This window comes from Bombus flavifrons, chromosome 6 (assembly GCF_040668555.2).
Source record: "Bombus flavifrons isolate JBK064 chromosome 6, iyBomFlav1_principal, whole genome shotgun sequence".
In the NCBI taxonomy this organism is placed as follows: Eukaryota; Metazoa; Arthropoda; class Insecta; order Hymenoptera; family Apidae; genus Bombus; species Bombus flavifrons.
This window is the reverse complement of record NC_138447.1, coordinates 2,683,124-2,699,734: the sequence shown is the minus strand read 5'-3', so window position 1 is coordinate 2,699,734 and position 16,611 is coordinate 2,683,124. Positions and strand designations below refer to the sequence as shown.

At 37.9% G+C, this 16,611-nt stretch overlaps 1 protein-coding gene across 5 annotated transcripts in view; it reads right to left on the bottom strand.

Moving 5' to 3' along the window:
• The window catches only part of Rbp6 (RNA-binding protein 6), a 766,744-nt gene that overhangs the window by 210,308 nt on the left and 539,825 nt on the right, over positions 1–16,611 (bottom strand). For all 5 annotated transcript variants that reach the window (XM_069115475.1, XM_069115474.1, XM_069115476.1 and 2 more), the window contains one exon: positions 3,369–3,461. In XM_069115475.1, coding sequence (XP_068971576.1) covers positions 3,369–3,461 — 93 coding nt within the window. The remainder of the gene's footprint in view (positions 1–3,368; positions 3,462–16,611) is intronic.

The following is a 16,611-nucleotide window of genomic DNA, read 5'->3' as shown; positions in this document are numbered from 1 at the left end:
TATCCAGGGTTGCCGAGAAGTAGACTGACCTGAAACGGCCAGCAAACGATATAAGGATACGGTTGGATTCAGTCTGCAGTCCATGTGTTTGCGAGTTAAGCATGGACGAGGTTGTTTGTACAGACATGCTCGACGTAGTGAATTTGCGACTACGTGCACGTCACTCGTGCGTTAGTGCCGATGGGCTAACTAGAGAAAGAACCCACCAGTTCGATCAATGCTGATCTATTTAAATCAGTATTCTATGAAACGAGAAAAGATATAAAACGTAGAGTCGGTATATCATCTTCCTAACTTTCTTTTTAATTTTTTGCATGCAAGGAATTCTTGATGAAGTTTTTTGAAACCAAGAGTTACGTTTCGGAAAGAAACTACCTTCTTTCCTTTTCTGTATTTCATAAATGAAAGGCAAATTGTGCGAATGGTTCCAATAAAGTACACAGGACTAAAAGAATGAAGATTTACAGAAGGAAACGGGAAGAAAAGGATCTGCACTAAAATCACAAAAGAATAATGTCCCACAATTTTACAGTGAATTGCAAAGTGGACACATTTCATATTTCATACAGAATTTAAATATTTGTCTAAAGATCAATTTATCCATTTCACTGGGGTAGACGTTTTCGATATTGTCTATTTGCAATCCCATAATCGTATATAGGAGAAGGACAATTCGCGTACAGTTCTACGTGTATCTGAACACGATGTGTGTCCGATCGTATTTCCGTATGTGGGTCAGACTCACGAGGGAGGCGAGCTCGAACTATTGTTAACAGGAAACTCTGCATTCGGAACCGGACGAGACTTTCAACGGCGAAAAGAAGGTTGAAAAAGGGAGAGATCGTCGCGGTTGGGATGAGTCAAGAGGCCGGAGATAGTGCCTCGCTCTGATATCTCAAATCCATTCCTGGCTCATGCCACAAACCGTGGACGACCGTCGACTTTCACGATCTTCCCTATTTTTTTCCTTTTCCCCGTGTTTCTCCCTTTTCTAACCGCTCACCCATCTCACACGCAAACCAGACGACACTTTCGAAAAACGACGACCGCGAAACGAAACCTTCGCCGCGTTTCCAGTGAACTTTTGCTCCAGAATTTCCTCGTGCATCATGAAATACGATCAGAGAAAAGTATACTTTTACGGAATTATGATTTCGAATGGATTCCGCGTTGACTGATGTTTGACGGGAACAATTCTTTTTATTCGAAGTTATCGACAGTGTTACAAGCTATAGGAATTATTATTAACATAATTTAACATTATTTACATTATTTAATCGTTTCTAAGGTTTAAATTTAAATTGCGACGAGTGTGAGGCTCGGAATAGGTGCTATCGATTCTTATATTCGCGATTATGTAGAGGCTGTAAATTTGCAGAATTATTTGCGAAATAAAGTTTTTAAAGTCTTTGCTTTATTAACGAAAGACAATCGCGGTGTATTACGTTTTAGTGTCCTTCCTGTTTTATTCTCGCTGTGATATCCTATTCAATTTTTACGACAGTCTACATTGTTCCAGTAGTACACGGCCTTCCTTTCTTTTATTAATCTTGTTACCGCTATGGTGTCGTATTTTCCGTGTGATTTAATGCTAGCAATGTCTCTCTATATTAAGAAATCTTCCCTCGTAAATAAATAAACGTATATACGATCTCATAAGAACATATATAAAATATTCTAGTCAATAATAATAATAATAATTATTATATTTTAGGACAAATACTTAATTAACCTGCCCAAACTATTTTAACAAAAAGAAAAAGAAATTGTAATAATTAGAAAACAATCACGTGGCATATAAAACGAAACAATCGAAATATCTAACATACATCGTCAAAAGCGAGATATACGAATAGTTCTAAGCTTTAAACTACAAGAGCAATCGCAAATAAAGAGACGATAAACCCGAGTGGTAGACAACTATTTTCCCCGTATAATGCTTTCGAAACCAGCTGTACGTTCGTCCACTATGTCAATTTTATGTCCCGGAACAGACGAAGGGTAGAGAAAAAGGCAAATCGTAGTCGTTATTACCAATTACCAAACCGTTAATTCTATTTACGTTATCGCCAGAACGTGGTACGATTTCGGCCGACTGCCACCAACTCATAAATCAAGCTCAAGTACCATTATCTGTCTCATACACCGAGGCCGATGAATCGCGACGGCTATTATCGAGGCGATAGAAGCCGGAGAAGTTCGCACAATAACGCGTAATGGTCCGCGCAGTCTCGCCAAAGGTCGATAAAGGCTAATTAGCAGAAATTCTCGTCTCAGGTGGTCCTTCTACCGATTCCTAATCACTTAACCGGCGCCGAGTGGGGGCGTCTCGAGAGCGTTCCAGGATGTACAACGCGACGAGAAGGGATTTAACACGACCAATGTGATACGTGGGCCACGTTCAGTTGCCAAAATTCTGATTAGCTCTCGACTGCCAACGTATTTGCCAACGATTCAACCGTGAGACGTGCCACTTCGAATACTAAGATTGCTCGTTTCAGTCGTATCAACGCTTCTCAGAGAATCATCACGGATAATAAAAGAGAAACAAAATTTTAGAATTTGTAATTACAGTGACTATGCTTGAATTCGTCATTTTCTATTACGAAACTATCTGCTAGACAATAATACTCGAAAGAATTTGGAATTTTCTTATGCTAAAGTTAGATAAAGATTTCAGAATTTTACTATGTTCTCAAACAAAAATGTCGCGAATTTGACTATTCAAAACATACTACTTCTCCCCTAATATTATTCAATACAAACAAAAACAAACGTTTTACATAAATACTAAACCTCAAAATCTACATTTTGTTTTATTTTAATTGAAGAATTACTAATCCTTAAAAAATAAAAAATTTTAGAATTTCTAAAAATTCAGTACAATAATATTTGCTCACTAAACATGCGAGTTAAATGATAGACGCATAAAGCAAACGCAAACGTATCAGAATCACTGAAACGATAAACGTCCTGAATCACGGGATTTACGGGAGGTGTGAGCTTTTTACAGTCATTGGCCCTGTCAAATATCGCGTTCGAGTCGGATTAGGGCAACACACGTAAAATAAGCAAAGCGCTGAATCAAGCAATGTGTCGGTCGCGTTGGCACGCTCGCCAAAAATGATGATTCCTATGGTCTCGCGGCAATGATTATCACCCAGGTTGCCCGCCTGGACCGTGACGAGAAAACCGAGCGAAGCAACACGCTCAATGATTTCGCCTGCGAGCGAGTTCTGACACGCGACAAACTGTCAGTGATATACGATTTTGGTGTCGAATGTTTGTCACCATGAGTTTCGTGGTCTGCGTACGTCGTGATTTACGCGTACTGTCATTAATCAACATCATTCGGCGCGTGTACTCACCGGGCCGAACTGTTCGAAGTAGTTTTTCACGTCCTCCAGCGTCGTCGGTGCCGATAGTCCACCGACGAATATCTTCTTTGTCCTTGTCACCATCTATAAGCAGAAAGAAATTATTCGATGTTATTAATGATATCTTAAAAATGTTAGACAACATATACAGCGATCAGAAAATAATGTTTATGAAATTACTCTGTGGCGATAGTAAGAAAATGTAGCATGTATTAATTCAAGAACGATGTTCCCTTAAGAAATCATAAAAGTAGCAAGAATATAATGAGTAGACTATAGATGTTTGTTCATTCACGAAACATTTCGAAGAGCAAGAATTTTCAGAATGCTCGTGACATTCAATAACATGTAGAATATCTAAAATATAATACACATCATAATATTTAGTAGATCTAAATTCTTCCTTTATTTGGCTACCATTCTTTAAACTTTATTTCTAATTATGTTTATAAAGATATGGATACCAGAGTTTAGTGATAAGAAATAAAATAACATTATATATTATTATATTATTATATTATTTTATATTATTATATTATTATATTTCTTTATATTTACGCGATACGAAAGAATATTTATACATGTATACAAGAGTTCCTGGAATACAGTTAGTTCGTTTCAAGTTATTCAAAACAATATTATGCGGGACTTAGAGTTCATATAAATGTAATAATTAAGTTTCATGTTATTGTTTGTCGAAACCGTACAACTGAAGTATTGTATTATACTCTGCATGCCGTAACTTTTTACCATGTACTACGAATCATCATGTAAAACAAACACCATGTAATGCTTACCGGTATGAGAAGTTTAAACAACGTTTGAAACAAGTGGTAATTATATATAATAATTATATGAGAAATCATTATGAGAAAACGATAAGGCACGTATAGAAAGAAATTAGATTTTGTTTCGTATATTACGATTCACTGCATCGCATCATATCAAGGATACAAGCCAGACTATTTCTATTATATAAAAGACTTATATAAGACTATTATATAAAATATATAAAAATTACTATATAGAACTCGGGAGTAATGTGCAATAGAACACATCGTTTTAATTTAACATTACCAATTTGCAATAAGATATAAATATTCGTACAAAGTTTTTTCATTACTTTCGTATCACCCATTTATCAGCGAAATGGATTCCACATGTTACGAAACATCCTGCATACAGACGTGATTGTTCGTGTGTTCTGAAAACTATGCCAATATATAATTCCGGCTATAAAGGTTTCAGAAACTTCTGTAAACTTGTTTCAATAGAATAACTATGTCAGTGCTTGTTACTCTCGTAATTTAGACGGCCCATTAACAAGCTTAAAAATAAATTGAACAAGTAATGGCAGTTGCACAGAAAAAGTATGGAACGTGTAACTATTAATTACAAGTTCAAGTAAAAGTCTATAATTTTTATAGTATGTAAGGATATTTTTTGGTGTTTGAATTTGAAAGAAGGGGAACAATAGAATTAGAATGTCTTTCACATTTTGCACTGCAACGCTTCCTAAACGGGCGATTCGAATTTCTGAACACGTATAGACGGTTTTTACAAACAGCTATTGATCGACAGACATATATTTATGTCAACATGGTCGTACACAGTACCGTTAAATCGTACGTGTTCATATTTGGTATGAAAAATGGAACGTACAGGAAACAGGAACGATATTTATTTCCTTTGCGACAACGCATTGAAACTCGTTATCATATTTTCAATAAATTTTGTTAACCGACCGACAAGATAAATTTCGCTAAAAGAGGTTCCTCCAAAGCAACGGTGCAAAATGATGAACGACCGTATTCACAAAGCTAAAATTACACATCAACTGTCGAAGAAACAATTTTTCTTTAAAAAATAAGAAAGCAGTTTGAATATTTCTCAAGACTACTTGGTTTTAAATAATATACAAAATTTTATTCGAAAAAGAATTTGAACAGGAGAAAAAAAATGTCTTATAATAAACAATTTATCTTGCTCAAATCTGTAAGTATTTCTTTTTTGTTCATTTTCTTCACGACACTAATGGTTAATAAATTTAAGGTACCGAGGATGTTGAAAACGTTTTACCATACGCTTTGAAATATGTTTACTTTGTAGACTTATAAGCACAAAAATGCGCCGGGAATAATGTTCTTTTTAAAGCGTGTTTTGAGGACGAAAGAATTGGAAAGGGATGGTACACAGAGGGAATGGGGAAGACAGCTGAAAAATGGCACGGTTGTGGTTAAGAAATTGATAAGGAGGCTGATAAAATATGAATGGCCCGCGTCGGGCACGCCACGTCGTTTCTACGAAAAAGATCCTTTCAGCGGCGACATTTTTCGTATTTGTTCAAATCGGTAATGTCAATTCACGATCGCCAATACTGTTCCAGAATATTTTACAGAATTTCAATTGAAAGGAACAGTGGAACAAAAATGTTTATTACAATTTTTAACACAACGATAAAATTATTAACATACTGAATTATATCTAACTATTCCATGCGAAATAATTCGAGGGAAAATCTATTGTATGTGTATAAATTAAACCGATGCATCTTTCGATAGTTTGAAATTCATTAACAAAGAGGTAATGTTGCAACATAATTATCCGTGAAATACGAATCGAACAAACCCGGCAGGTATTTTAGAGTGATAATTTTATAAACGTTAGGATAAAACAACCGTGAAATTTATGCGAATAAATTTATGCAGATAATAGGAATAAAGTACCCTTTTTTGCTTTGCGTATAATATCTTCAACCTGATCACAAGTTATCACAATATTTACTATTGTTTATATACGATATTAATATTAGGAAACAAATATTATCGTTGGAAGCTATAAGGGCGACGTATTTTCAAGTTTATTAACTCAGAAGCACGTGAATTGTTCAAACCTCCTTTGTAATTTTGTGCTTCTTACAACACTGAACTTGGATCTTATACAGACTACTTAAATAAATAAAAATACAGTGTTAAATAGTTAAAAAGCGAAAAACTGGATTACAATTCACAGGTCCGAACGAGACCTGTACTTTCTTCAATTCATTCCTATTGCGATGCGACAAAAATAATACTAATACAAGTATAAGGAAGCTCGCATACTGCTCCCACATTGAAAAGTTCGGTAAATAAGGATACGAGCCGCACTCGATAAAAGAGATTTTGAAAACTGTATAAGATACGTTTTCCTTCTTTTCCTCGAAAAGTTGTTTGACGAATTCCAGTGGCACGAAAACATCACGGAAGCCTTTCTTCGATCGTTTTCGACGCTTCGATTCGAGACAAATTGCGATCGTTTAACGAGAAGAAAAGTGAAAAATAAGCAACAATATAGCGAACTGCAAGGATCGCCTCGTAAATGATAACGAGAACGCGTTTCGTTGAAATCACGGCAACAGAAACATCGTATCGTGGCGAAACTAATTACCAGTGGTTGTTTCAACGGCAATGCGAAGAGATTGAGGCGGAAAAAAGAGAACAAGAGAGAATGGCATTTAGACGGAGCATCTTAATAACACGATCGCAATATAATAAAGCTGCGCGGTGAAAATTTCGCAACGGAAAAACGGCGCTCGCAAGTAGTCAGGCTTCGTTTGGAGAATAGAGAAAGAAGGAGACAAAACGATGGTGTAGATGGAAGAGGCACGACGGGTAGGACGGGAGAATGGGAAAGCTGAATACAGCGGAAACGGCAGAAGAGGTAAACTCTGGTAATTTCAGTGATGGCTGGGCTTAGACCTCTCTATATCCGGTGAGTAACGCAAACCCCTTGGCGCAAGTCCTTCCACCTCGTGGTGCCTGAAACTCAACCCATTCTCTCTCTCTCTCTCTCGCTCTCTCGCTCTCTCTTTCTAATCTCACCCTCTGGTTCGCGATCATCCCTGTGTCCCTCTCATCTCATGGGAGGCGGAGGATAGCTCGCGATCCTCGGCTGCTTGGAAGCCTGGCTAATCAGCGAAGTGTATGAAGTCCCATGGATGAAAATAAAACGGACTGGATCTCGAAAATTAAATAAATGACTCGCCTCGATTCCGTCGGCGGAAACGTACCTCGTGAAAGAACTACTGCCAGACGAGGGACGAGGAAAGGGGAGGAATAAGTATACAGAGGAGAGAGAGAGAGAGAGAGAGAGAGAAAGTAAGGGAGGGAGACCCGAAGAGATCGGTAGAAGGCCAAACCTCAGACAGAGAAGAGCTAAACGGCTGTCGAAAAAAGAGGACGAAGCAAACGGACTGAGAGAAAGACATAGATAAATAGCGAGAACGAAAAAAGGAACAGAAGATACACGAAGGCAAAGGGGAACCACTTATTCGAATGAAGTTGCATCAGCGGCAGCTCACTTGCTGCAGCTTGGCCGGAAACGCCGAAAGAGGGAATTGAAGTTTCCTGATATCCCGTTTCTACCGCTGCTGAACGGGTATCGGCCTAAGAGCCGGCCGAGCTGCTGAAATTTTATTATGCTACGCTACGCTCGGTCTCATTCCCTAATGAGCGCATTATCGTGCAAACAAGACACTTCAGCTGGAGGACAGTGTCTCCGACGACGCTCCCAAACGTACCACTTACCCCCTCTTTTACCGAAGAATATTCTTTCGTCTTACACGGATAGGAATAAGAGAAGAAGTTGGATTGTCTACGATGTTGCAAAAGAAGAATTGCCAAAGGCCATGTTTGTAATTGCTACATCGAAGTTTCGCCAAAAATTTAACCAACTCGTTTTGTCCTGAATTTGAGAGAACGCAGCAAATTTCATTATATTCGGAAGATGGAAGGAATGCGATAAATTTCGTGAATTGAAGACTTGAGCATACAGGCAGTTGCGTGTCCAACGAAGAACAACTTGGGGTGGAAAAATATAAGCCATAGGGGCTGAGGGGGTGAATGGAAAACACCGAGCGGATCGTTAGCGGAAATAAGAGCGGATAGAGGAGAAATGGTAATGCAAACACTTATTATACCGTAGCATTATGTAAATACCGGAAGACTATTATAATTTTACAACTTACTAGCGGCGACTTTATAGTTTCATCGCTCGGAGGTTGGGTCCTATTCTCACCCTCCATTCTCGATTTCTTTGCAGCCGCAAGAACCTAAACCTGAAAGACCTACGCCGCGTATACACACATGCGCGCCCTTCTATCTTGGTTTTCCAGTTTACTCGCCCACTCTTCACGGTTACAAAAATGAAATTGTCGCGCGAAAGAAGCTGGATAAACCTCCTTCGAGCTTTAAAAAAATCCGCTGCTCTCGTTTCTTTGTGAAAGAATATACCACGGTTCCCGGAGACTTCTTGATAAATATTTTACGACCAGCTCCCTCGCTGTCCGTTTATTACGCAATATATACGAGAGAATTTAAAAGAATAAATTATTTATATCGAGTAAAACGATTCGCAAGGTATAGAATATAAATTGGAAGGTCTAGCGAAGGCAACGTAAAAATTCCGAATGATAAAAGAAACACGAAACGTATTGGTAAGAATGAAATATGTATATCCAAGCGAGTATGTACTGTATATCGGCATGTACGTCATAGTTCCTAATATCAACTGGTGTATTCGATAAGTTCAAGCGAGAGGTAATTTCCTTCTGGCAGCCGATTAATCTATCCTTTTACTGGCTATACTCGACTAGTGTGTGGTTATTTTTTATCGTCAGTCCTTGAAACTTCGTAGAGATAGAGCGAGAAACTTCAACCCCACGAGGAAGACTATCCATCAAATGGCTTCGAATTTCCTATAACTACGGTGGAATCGTGGATGATACCGAAGATTTCAACATCCCGAAAATATTGTCGATAATACATACACTTGCTTTATCGTGTCTGTTATGTTTCACACAAGCTCAGAAAATGAAAATAGCTTTTCACGCAAGCGAAAAATGAAATATATAATAGAAAAGAAAGTGAAGAATGAATAAAATAGTGCTCCTAAATGAGCTTCGAATTGCCGATTTCATTTAAAATCCACTTAGCAATCCCAAAGATGAACGTTGCACATGAAAAGATAAACGTTCAAAGATGAACAGTACACACGCAAGAATATATATTCCTATTAATCTCATAATCATTCTCCAATGCAGAAAATGGACGAAGGAAGAGAGCGAAACAAGGGGGAGGACAAGAGCAAGGTGCTGGAACGAGGGAAATGGGTAAAATAAATATTGGAATAAATGTCGGCGAGTGGGCGTGCCAGTTTTAACGGGCCCAAACCATTAAATCTGCCTAGCGAGCGCGGATATTGTCGCGTGGAATGGCAAGGAGAACGCTTTGCTCGTTTGCAATTATTGTGGAAGTTTAATCGGCCGCTATATGCCGCGCTGATGAGACTGCGAGAGCAGAGGCAGGGTATACATGCATATGTGTCCGGTATATCGCGAAAACTTTTGGTACCGTATCGTTCAGAAAATGTTTCGCAATTTTTGTCCCTCTGTCCCCGCAACAGTGGCGGAAAGTAACGGCTGAAAGAGAAACAGAGAAAAGAGCCGTTTAAACAGTACGATACCTTAAACGAAAATTGCATAAAATGACATCCAGCGATTTTATTCCCACATTTATATGCTTCTCGAGCACGGTAATATTTTTCTATCTCTCTTCTTCCTTTTTTCATTCTTTTGCACTTTGAAGATATATTTTTTTCGTCTATCTATATTCATTTCATATTATTTAATACAAAGGAAAAGAGAATTAAAATCAACATAGAGATAAGTAGGTAATTCCTCTTTCTGGCAATTATCTTAATTAACGGAATTGCTTAATGTCAGAATGGTAGTTTAATACTCCGTTCTACTTTGAAATGTAATATTGATCCTAATCTTGGAAGTTACACAAAGTAATGCAAACTTGCGAGAAAACTGTTTTAAATTACAAAGTGTTATACATATTTAATCGACCAACGAAACTAAATATTGTGCAAGATAATTAATTATAAGTGAATAAAATTCAGTCCTAACATTATAGAATTTTGATTCAGACAATCTCACTCACTATCCTCGCAATCTCCAATTAAAACTAGGCAAACGTAACCACATTAACTAAGACCAAACGATAAAAATGCGCTATTTTCCAGATCTACTTCGGAGAAAACAAGATACGAATGGTCGTCTAAGACTAATACCCCCCGATGGTTTAAAAAGCGGCAGTGAATCGTTCGAGAGGGCGTAAAGGGTTGGAGAAAGAAGAAAAGATTTGCTTGAAAAGGGCAAGTTACCATGGAAAAGTAGGGCAAAAGGGCGGGAAATGGATAGGGCGAGCCGGTTATCGTCCACAAAGTTACGACCTTCGTCTTAGTACATGGATTCCTTTTTTTTCTTTTTCTTGCTTTCACGCTTGTCATTTTTTTCGATCTCAACGTATCCCTAGCTTTACCTCCGTTTAAGTCCCCCTTTCGACCACTACTCTTGGGGCAAAACAGAATTATCCCGTGCCATGCGATTTCGACTCGTTCTATCTGTGAAAATTACCTGAGCAAGCGTTTCTTTGGTATACTATCCATTGAGGGGAAGAAACAGTTAGCGATGTTAATTGAAACTTTAACTCAAAGGGAATAATGAAGTTCGCGGCAAAGAAACTGTAGTAGTTACTACGGACGAAGCTTCCCTTAATTTGTGTGTCGGAAAGATAATCTTTCGATATAGGTAATGCTGGGATGATAATGTTCGAGGTTCGAATGTATTGTTCCCTTGTGGATAATTTTGGAACTGACAGTGTTAAATAATTTTGAAACTGATAGATATAATATACCTAATGTATGAGATTCTAGTACATATACTGAATTTAAGTGGATAAAACTCTTGTTATCCATTCAAGTAATTCGAACGAGACATTGTAATTATTTTATTATATGCACCGTATTTACAAATTTTACTGGAAAATTTATTAGTGTTACTAAAAAATTATGTAGATTTATGTCCTAAAAAAAAGAATGTCCTAAAATTTGTCTTCGAAATAAATTGTCTTCAACTGATCACGAACTGCGTGAAAAAACATTATTTTTATAAAACATCATCACCTACGCATAACTCTCAGCTATTCACGACACTATTTTACTATTGTTTTATTTCAACTATACGTTACTCAACACACTCGAACATTCGTCGCCACAACATTATCCCCCGACACTCCCCATATTTCACTAGCACTTGCTAACTATTACCTTGTGTTCTCAGGTACAACTCGAACAAAACGGTACGAGACGCTCGCGAAAAATCCGCGTTGCTCGAAAAAGAGGTAGGCAACGTGGCAGCAGAGTTGCACACGGGATTAAAACGGCAAATATCAAATTTTCCTCGTGTTGGTGTCTATCTTACCGGATGCAGCTGCAGCCTGCGAGCTCGCGGCACTGCCACTAGTGCTAATTTCTCGGGTGTCTGACGTTTCAGAATTTAAGTCACCGGTCATAAATACCGAAAAGAGGTTAAAGCGTGGAAGGCAGGTTATCAGCGAGCGGACGGTAAGGCGCTCAACATTCGTCTGTGGTTCGGGTCATTGCTATCGCACTGTCCAGCCCTGACCCTACCTTACCCATCCCGGTTTTTACATGGCCGCGTAATACTGCGAGTCTACAAATTTACCGTTGCTACGTGGTCTCTACCGTAGATTATACGCACACACCATATCAGCCACTATACCCAGAAAAATTTTTTTTTTCTTACACAACATTTTAGTCTCCAATCAAGTTAATACACGATACAACGTAAAGGAAGTTCGATAATTTAAATTCTAGTCGATTATTCCGATTCGAGTCGAAAAGTCGATGGTTTTCTCTGATTATGAGGTGTCGATAGAAATTTGGGAACTTTCTCGGAGTATTTTGGAATTTGAACAATGTAGATTCCCGGATGAAAACTTGTATTTGAAGCCAAAATATAAACCAAAATATAAAACCAAGATAAAACAGATGAAACTTTTTTCGAATCCATGTCCGTATTTTTCTCGAAGGGAGTAACTGGAGTAATAAAACCAATTATCTCTGCAATTTTTCAAGCCTGATTCTTATGCCTTAAAAACATCTTCAATTACTAAAAGCCTTCTCCTGGGTCTCTCCATTCCTGAAATCGTACCGATGGTAGATTTTTCTTCCGGAGAAAGAATTATTTCTCTTTCGCTTTTCGAAAGAGTCTCAACGTTTTGTCAGCAGGATCTTTTTCCTATTGTTAACGTCGACAAAGACTGATTGCAACAGGGCCAGCCGGCAGTGATAGATCCTTCGATCACGCGGAAACGAATCCTTGGACGCAGCGAAATACTTTCTCCCTATAAATGATGCTGATGTAATAGATGTCGTTGCTTTATATTAAATGGTCAGAGATCTCTTTCCTCGTTAGCCGGCGCATCCTTCGAGCCAAAACAATGAAGGTTTACTCGAACTGAATGAAGGACTCGCCCGTCGTGCATTGTGCTCCCTTTGAATTGTAATCATCGTACATCTGCTAGCGCGGTAGAACGTGAATAGTTCGAAAGAAAAGGAGCTCCGCGAGCTTGAAGAATAAGTATTTTGAATGGTATAGTGGTTCAAGGCTAACTAGATCGAAGCCGTCGCCATTCTCACGACAGAATTTCCGTCATCGTCAAGCCGTCTTGTATATTTTTTTCTTCTTCTTCTCCTATTTAAAGTCACAAGAGAACGTCTGACCAACGATTCAGAATTAGTTCAGGCGATGTGTTTTAACCGTAAATCAAAATTGCTCTTTAAATAGGTTTTAATTAACGATGGTATTCGCTGAGTGTAACCATGATTATTTGCTAATTAAACATTTTAACCGATTCGCACGCACGAATGAGCGACTAATTATAATCTCGATGCGTCAAAGGGAAGCTCGCCGGAGTCAAAATTATTCTCCATGCCCGAATTCCCATTTTCGAGGTTTCATGAACCGGCGTACAGCCAGCGGTTTCGATTTAATAATCAAAAGTTCGATACACCTTTCTCTATCGCCCCAAATCCAACCCATTACATTCACCGCGCGGTTGCGATTTACCTCCTTGCTCTTAGCTACTCCACTAACTTAAACTGTTGGACTTGCGACTTTAGGGGATTACCAGAGAATTTACCAAACTCTCCGGCACGGCAAACTACCACCGTTTAAACTCCTCTCCGATTATTTCCGAATTATCTTTACGCATCCGTGTTACGATTATCTTGGAAAATTGCGTTATTTAGATAACCTTCTTTAAAACAGACTCAGTTAAATCGAAAAGAATCCTTAAGCCTTCTTTATAGCTCATCTTTCTATCAGTCCTCTTTTATACCTTCAATTACACTTAATTGAAGAAGGAAGTTAAAGCAAGTGACTTGAAGTTAAAACGTTAAATCTTTGTTATTAAAAGTAATCAAAGTCTTGTCTATAATATTAAAAAAAAAAAGATTATTTTATTGATCTGTATATTGTTAAAAAGATTAAAATTCTTCCTGCTTCTTTTAAAGATCGTAACAATATTAAATGTTATACAGTGCCGTGTATAATTATAAACTTTACCCTATTTTTAGATTTTTCATAATATTAAAACAAGAATTAACAAACCCGTTTATATAATTTCGTATTATAATGTAGAACAAAACTAGATGATACAACAAACAAAATGTTTCTTCTTTTGAAGCCTGGAAAAAATTAAATTTTCTCTTAAAATTGTGTTTTTGGCTGTGAAGAAATATAAACTCAGTGTTAATTTTGTTATCTTTCTGTTTAATATTTTCCTTTATTTCTTATTACTTTATTAATCTGGCAAGTATATTATCCACTAATAATTGTTTAAAGTTTCGTTTTACATATCCACCCACACAGATTTTATTCTTTTTATAAATTTCACGATATCTTCTGTAGGTGACTTCTGACTGGAAACTTCTCTTGCTAGAATTCCCCATAGATTCTCGATCGGGTTCAGATCAAAATTCAAAGCTGGCCATGATAATAGTTCTATTCCGAAATCATGAAACCACTTTTTTGTAGTAGTAGCTGTATGAATCGGAGCATTATCTTATTGAAAAATTGTCCTTTTGTCTTCTATTTCAGTGATGAAATGTAATAATTCATTATGTAACATCTCCCAATATTCATTCTATAGCGTTCAATTTACTTTTTATGAAAACAATTTCTCTTAACGTATTCAGCCAAGATTAGTGATTTCTTGAAAATATTGAAAAAATAACGCAGAAAATGTGTTTGAGTCTATAATTATTTACAGCACCGCACTTATCTTTTAATTATCTGTACTTAACATTTTTTTCTTATTGCCGTTCAAAAGTCTATCCTTGACGAAATCTATAAGTCGAAAATGATTACTATGCTACAGTTGCTATAACCACAGAATTCCAGCACAAGTAAATATAAAATCATCTAATAGCGAACATTTCATAGCAACAGAATGTTCCTCAGTGTCTGCTCCTTGAAATGTTTGAGTCAAAGAGGGAAGAAAGGAGAGGAAAAAGAAGAGATAAAGAGAAATACAAAAAAATCTCTGCACGTAGGAATTCCGTTCTTTTGGCGGAAATTCGATGCTGATGTGTCGGCTTTCGGCCGGGGCATGATACATTTATTGATCCTGTGGCATCAAACGTTTACGAGTCACTCTTTGAGCGCGAAGATGAAAGCATCGACGCCCGACAAGTGCACGCGTGGCTTAAGCACGCTTCTCTATTTTTACTGTGTGTGCCTTTGATGCACATTATCAGGACTCGCCTTTTATTCAGACGCCCGAAATGCTCGGCGCTCTTTTAAACCCGACGGCGCGCTACGCGGAAGTCGTGCCTTGATTGTACATTTATATTTCTTCCTTCTAGCGAGACCGTCGATAGTTCGTCGACTTTGTTAAAAAATGAATCGTCGGTATCGATTTTTTCCTTCTATCGTTCTTCCATCACTGTTTTCATGAAAATTTCAGGAAAAATACGCGACTATGTAACCCCTAATTCCATATTCGAATCCTGACAAACGAGATTCTAGAAAGAAACGTAACAAACACTACATTTCACGAAGAAACTATATGCACATTTAAGGATAAAGTGCGTACGTTTTCGCTGTGACGTAACAGAATTAAATGGAACACTCGCGGAGTTCTAGAATGAGTCGTTCGAACGCAGTCAAGTCCTCGGGAACGAGATCGATAGATGAATTACGAAACCGAGCGACGGAATCGATCAGAGAGTGGAAAATTGTCATCGAGCACTTTGCGGCTTGTTATTACGAACTTACGCGCGGATGTTCGTTTGATCGATTTTCGCGCGAACGATGATTGAATCGAAGCCCGAGCCTTGGCAGGTACCGCGAAATTCGGGACGAGAAGAAAATAGAATCAAGATATCCTGGTGACCGAGTCTCACGAGTATTAGGTAATAAAAGAGGATACTCGAGGGGCTGCCGAGCGGTTTTTATCGAGTTGCATGCCTGAGATTTCGGCGTCGCTCGTAAAACTCCACCCTAAACTCTTATCCCCTCTACGGTGGAGTCGAGCTATTTCGCAAAATATCTCCAAGTACAACGCACGCTCCCCAAGTCATCCTAGGGAGACTCTCGTATAAGTTTCTGTACTACCGTGTTCAACTAAAATTGGAACAAACTACGGGATCTGCTTCAGATTGCGTGTCATTGAACAAAAACACGCGTGCATACGTGGATTTACGTAATTCACGTGTATATACGCCCAATTGCGACGAGTTCGTAGATTGACGAGGATGATATGCATATTGACTTGCAAAGATAATGATTTAATATCTTGTCGGAATTGGGATATGTTTGTATGTAAATGGTTAAATATCACAGAATATTTAGAAAAATATTGTAACTGCTGAAGGATACGCTAAATTAAGATTAGCACGATCGATAATAATCAATACAATTTTATGAAAAATAATCAGTGTAATTTTATGAAAATACTTGAACAAACATTTTATGAATACACTTTGCGTGTAATACGAAACATTTCGAAATTTCATTAACACTGTAATGAAGCCCGACAATTGTGATTTAATAAGCAAGTTTGTCTGAAGTATTTTCTTTTGCTTCGAGATGGATACTTCCATAGAGGATGTTACTGAATGAAGAGAAAAAGAGGAGAATGGGAGAGCTCTAATCACGTATCTACGCTGGCAGAGCACGTAGAAATTCAATAACGACGTAAACTCGATCACGACAGGCAGGAGGTAGCACATTCAACAACCGTTTGCCACGTCACGGAACAGGGAGGGAAGGGTAGATAGCCGGGGTGAATTGACGGTAAGGATACCATTGTAATGTCCCATT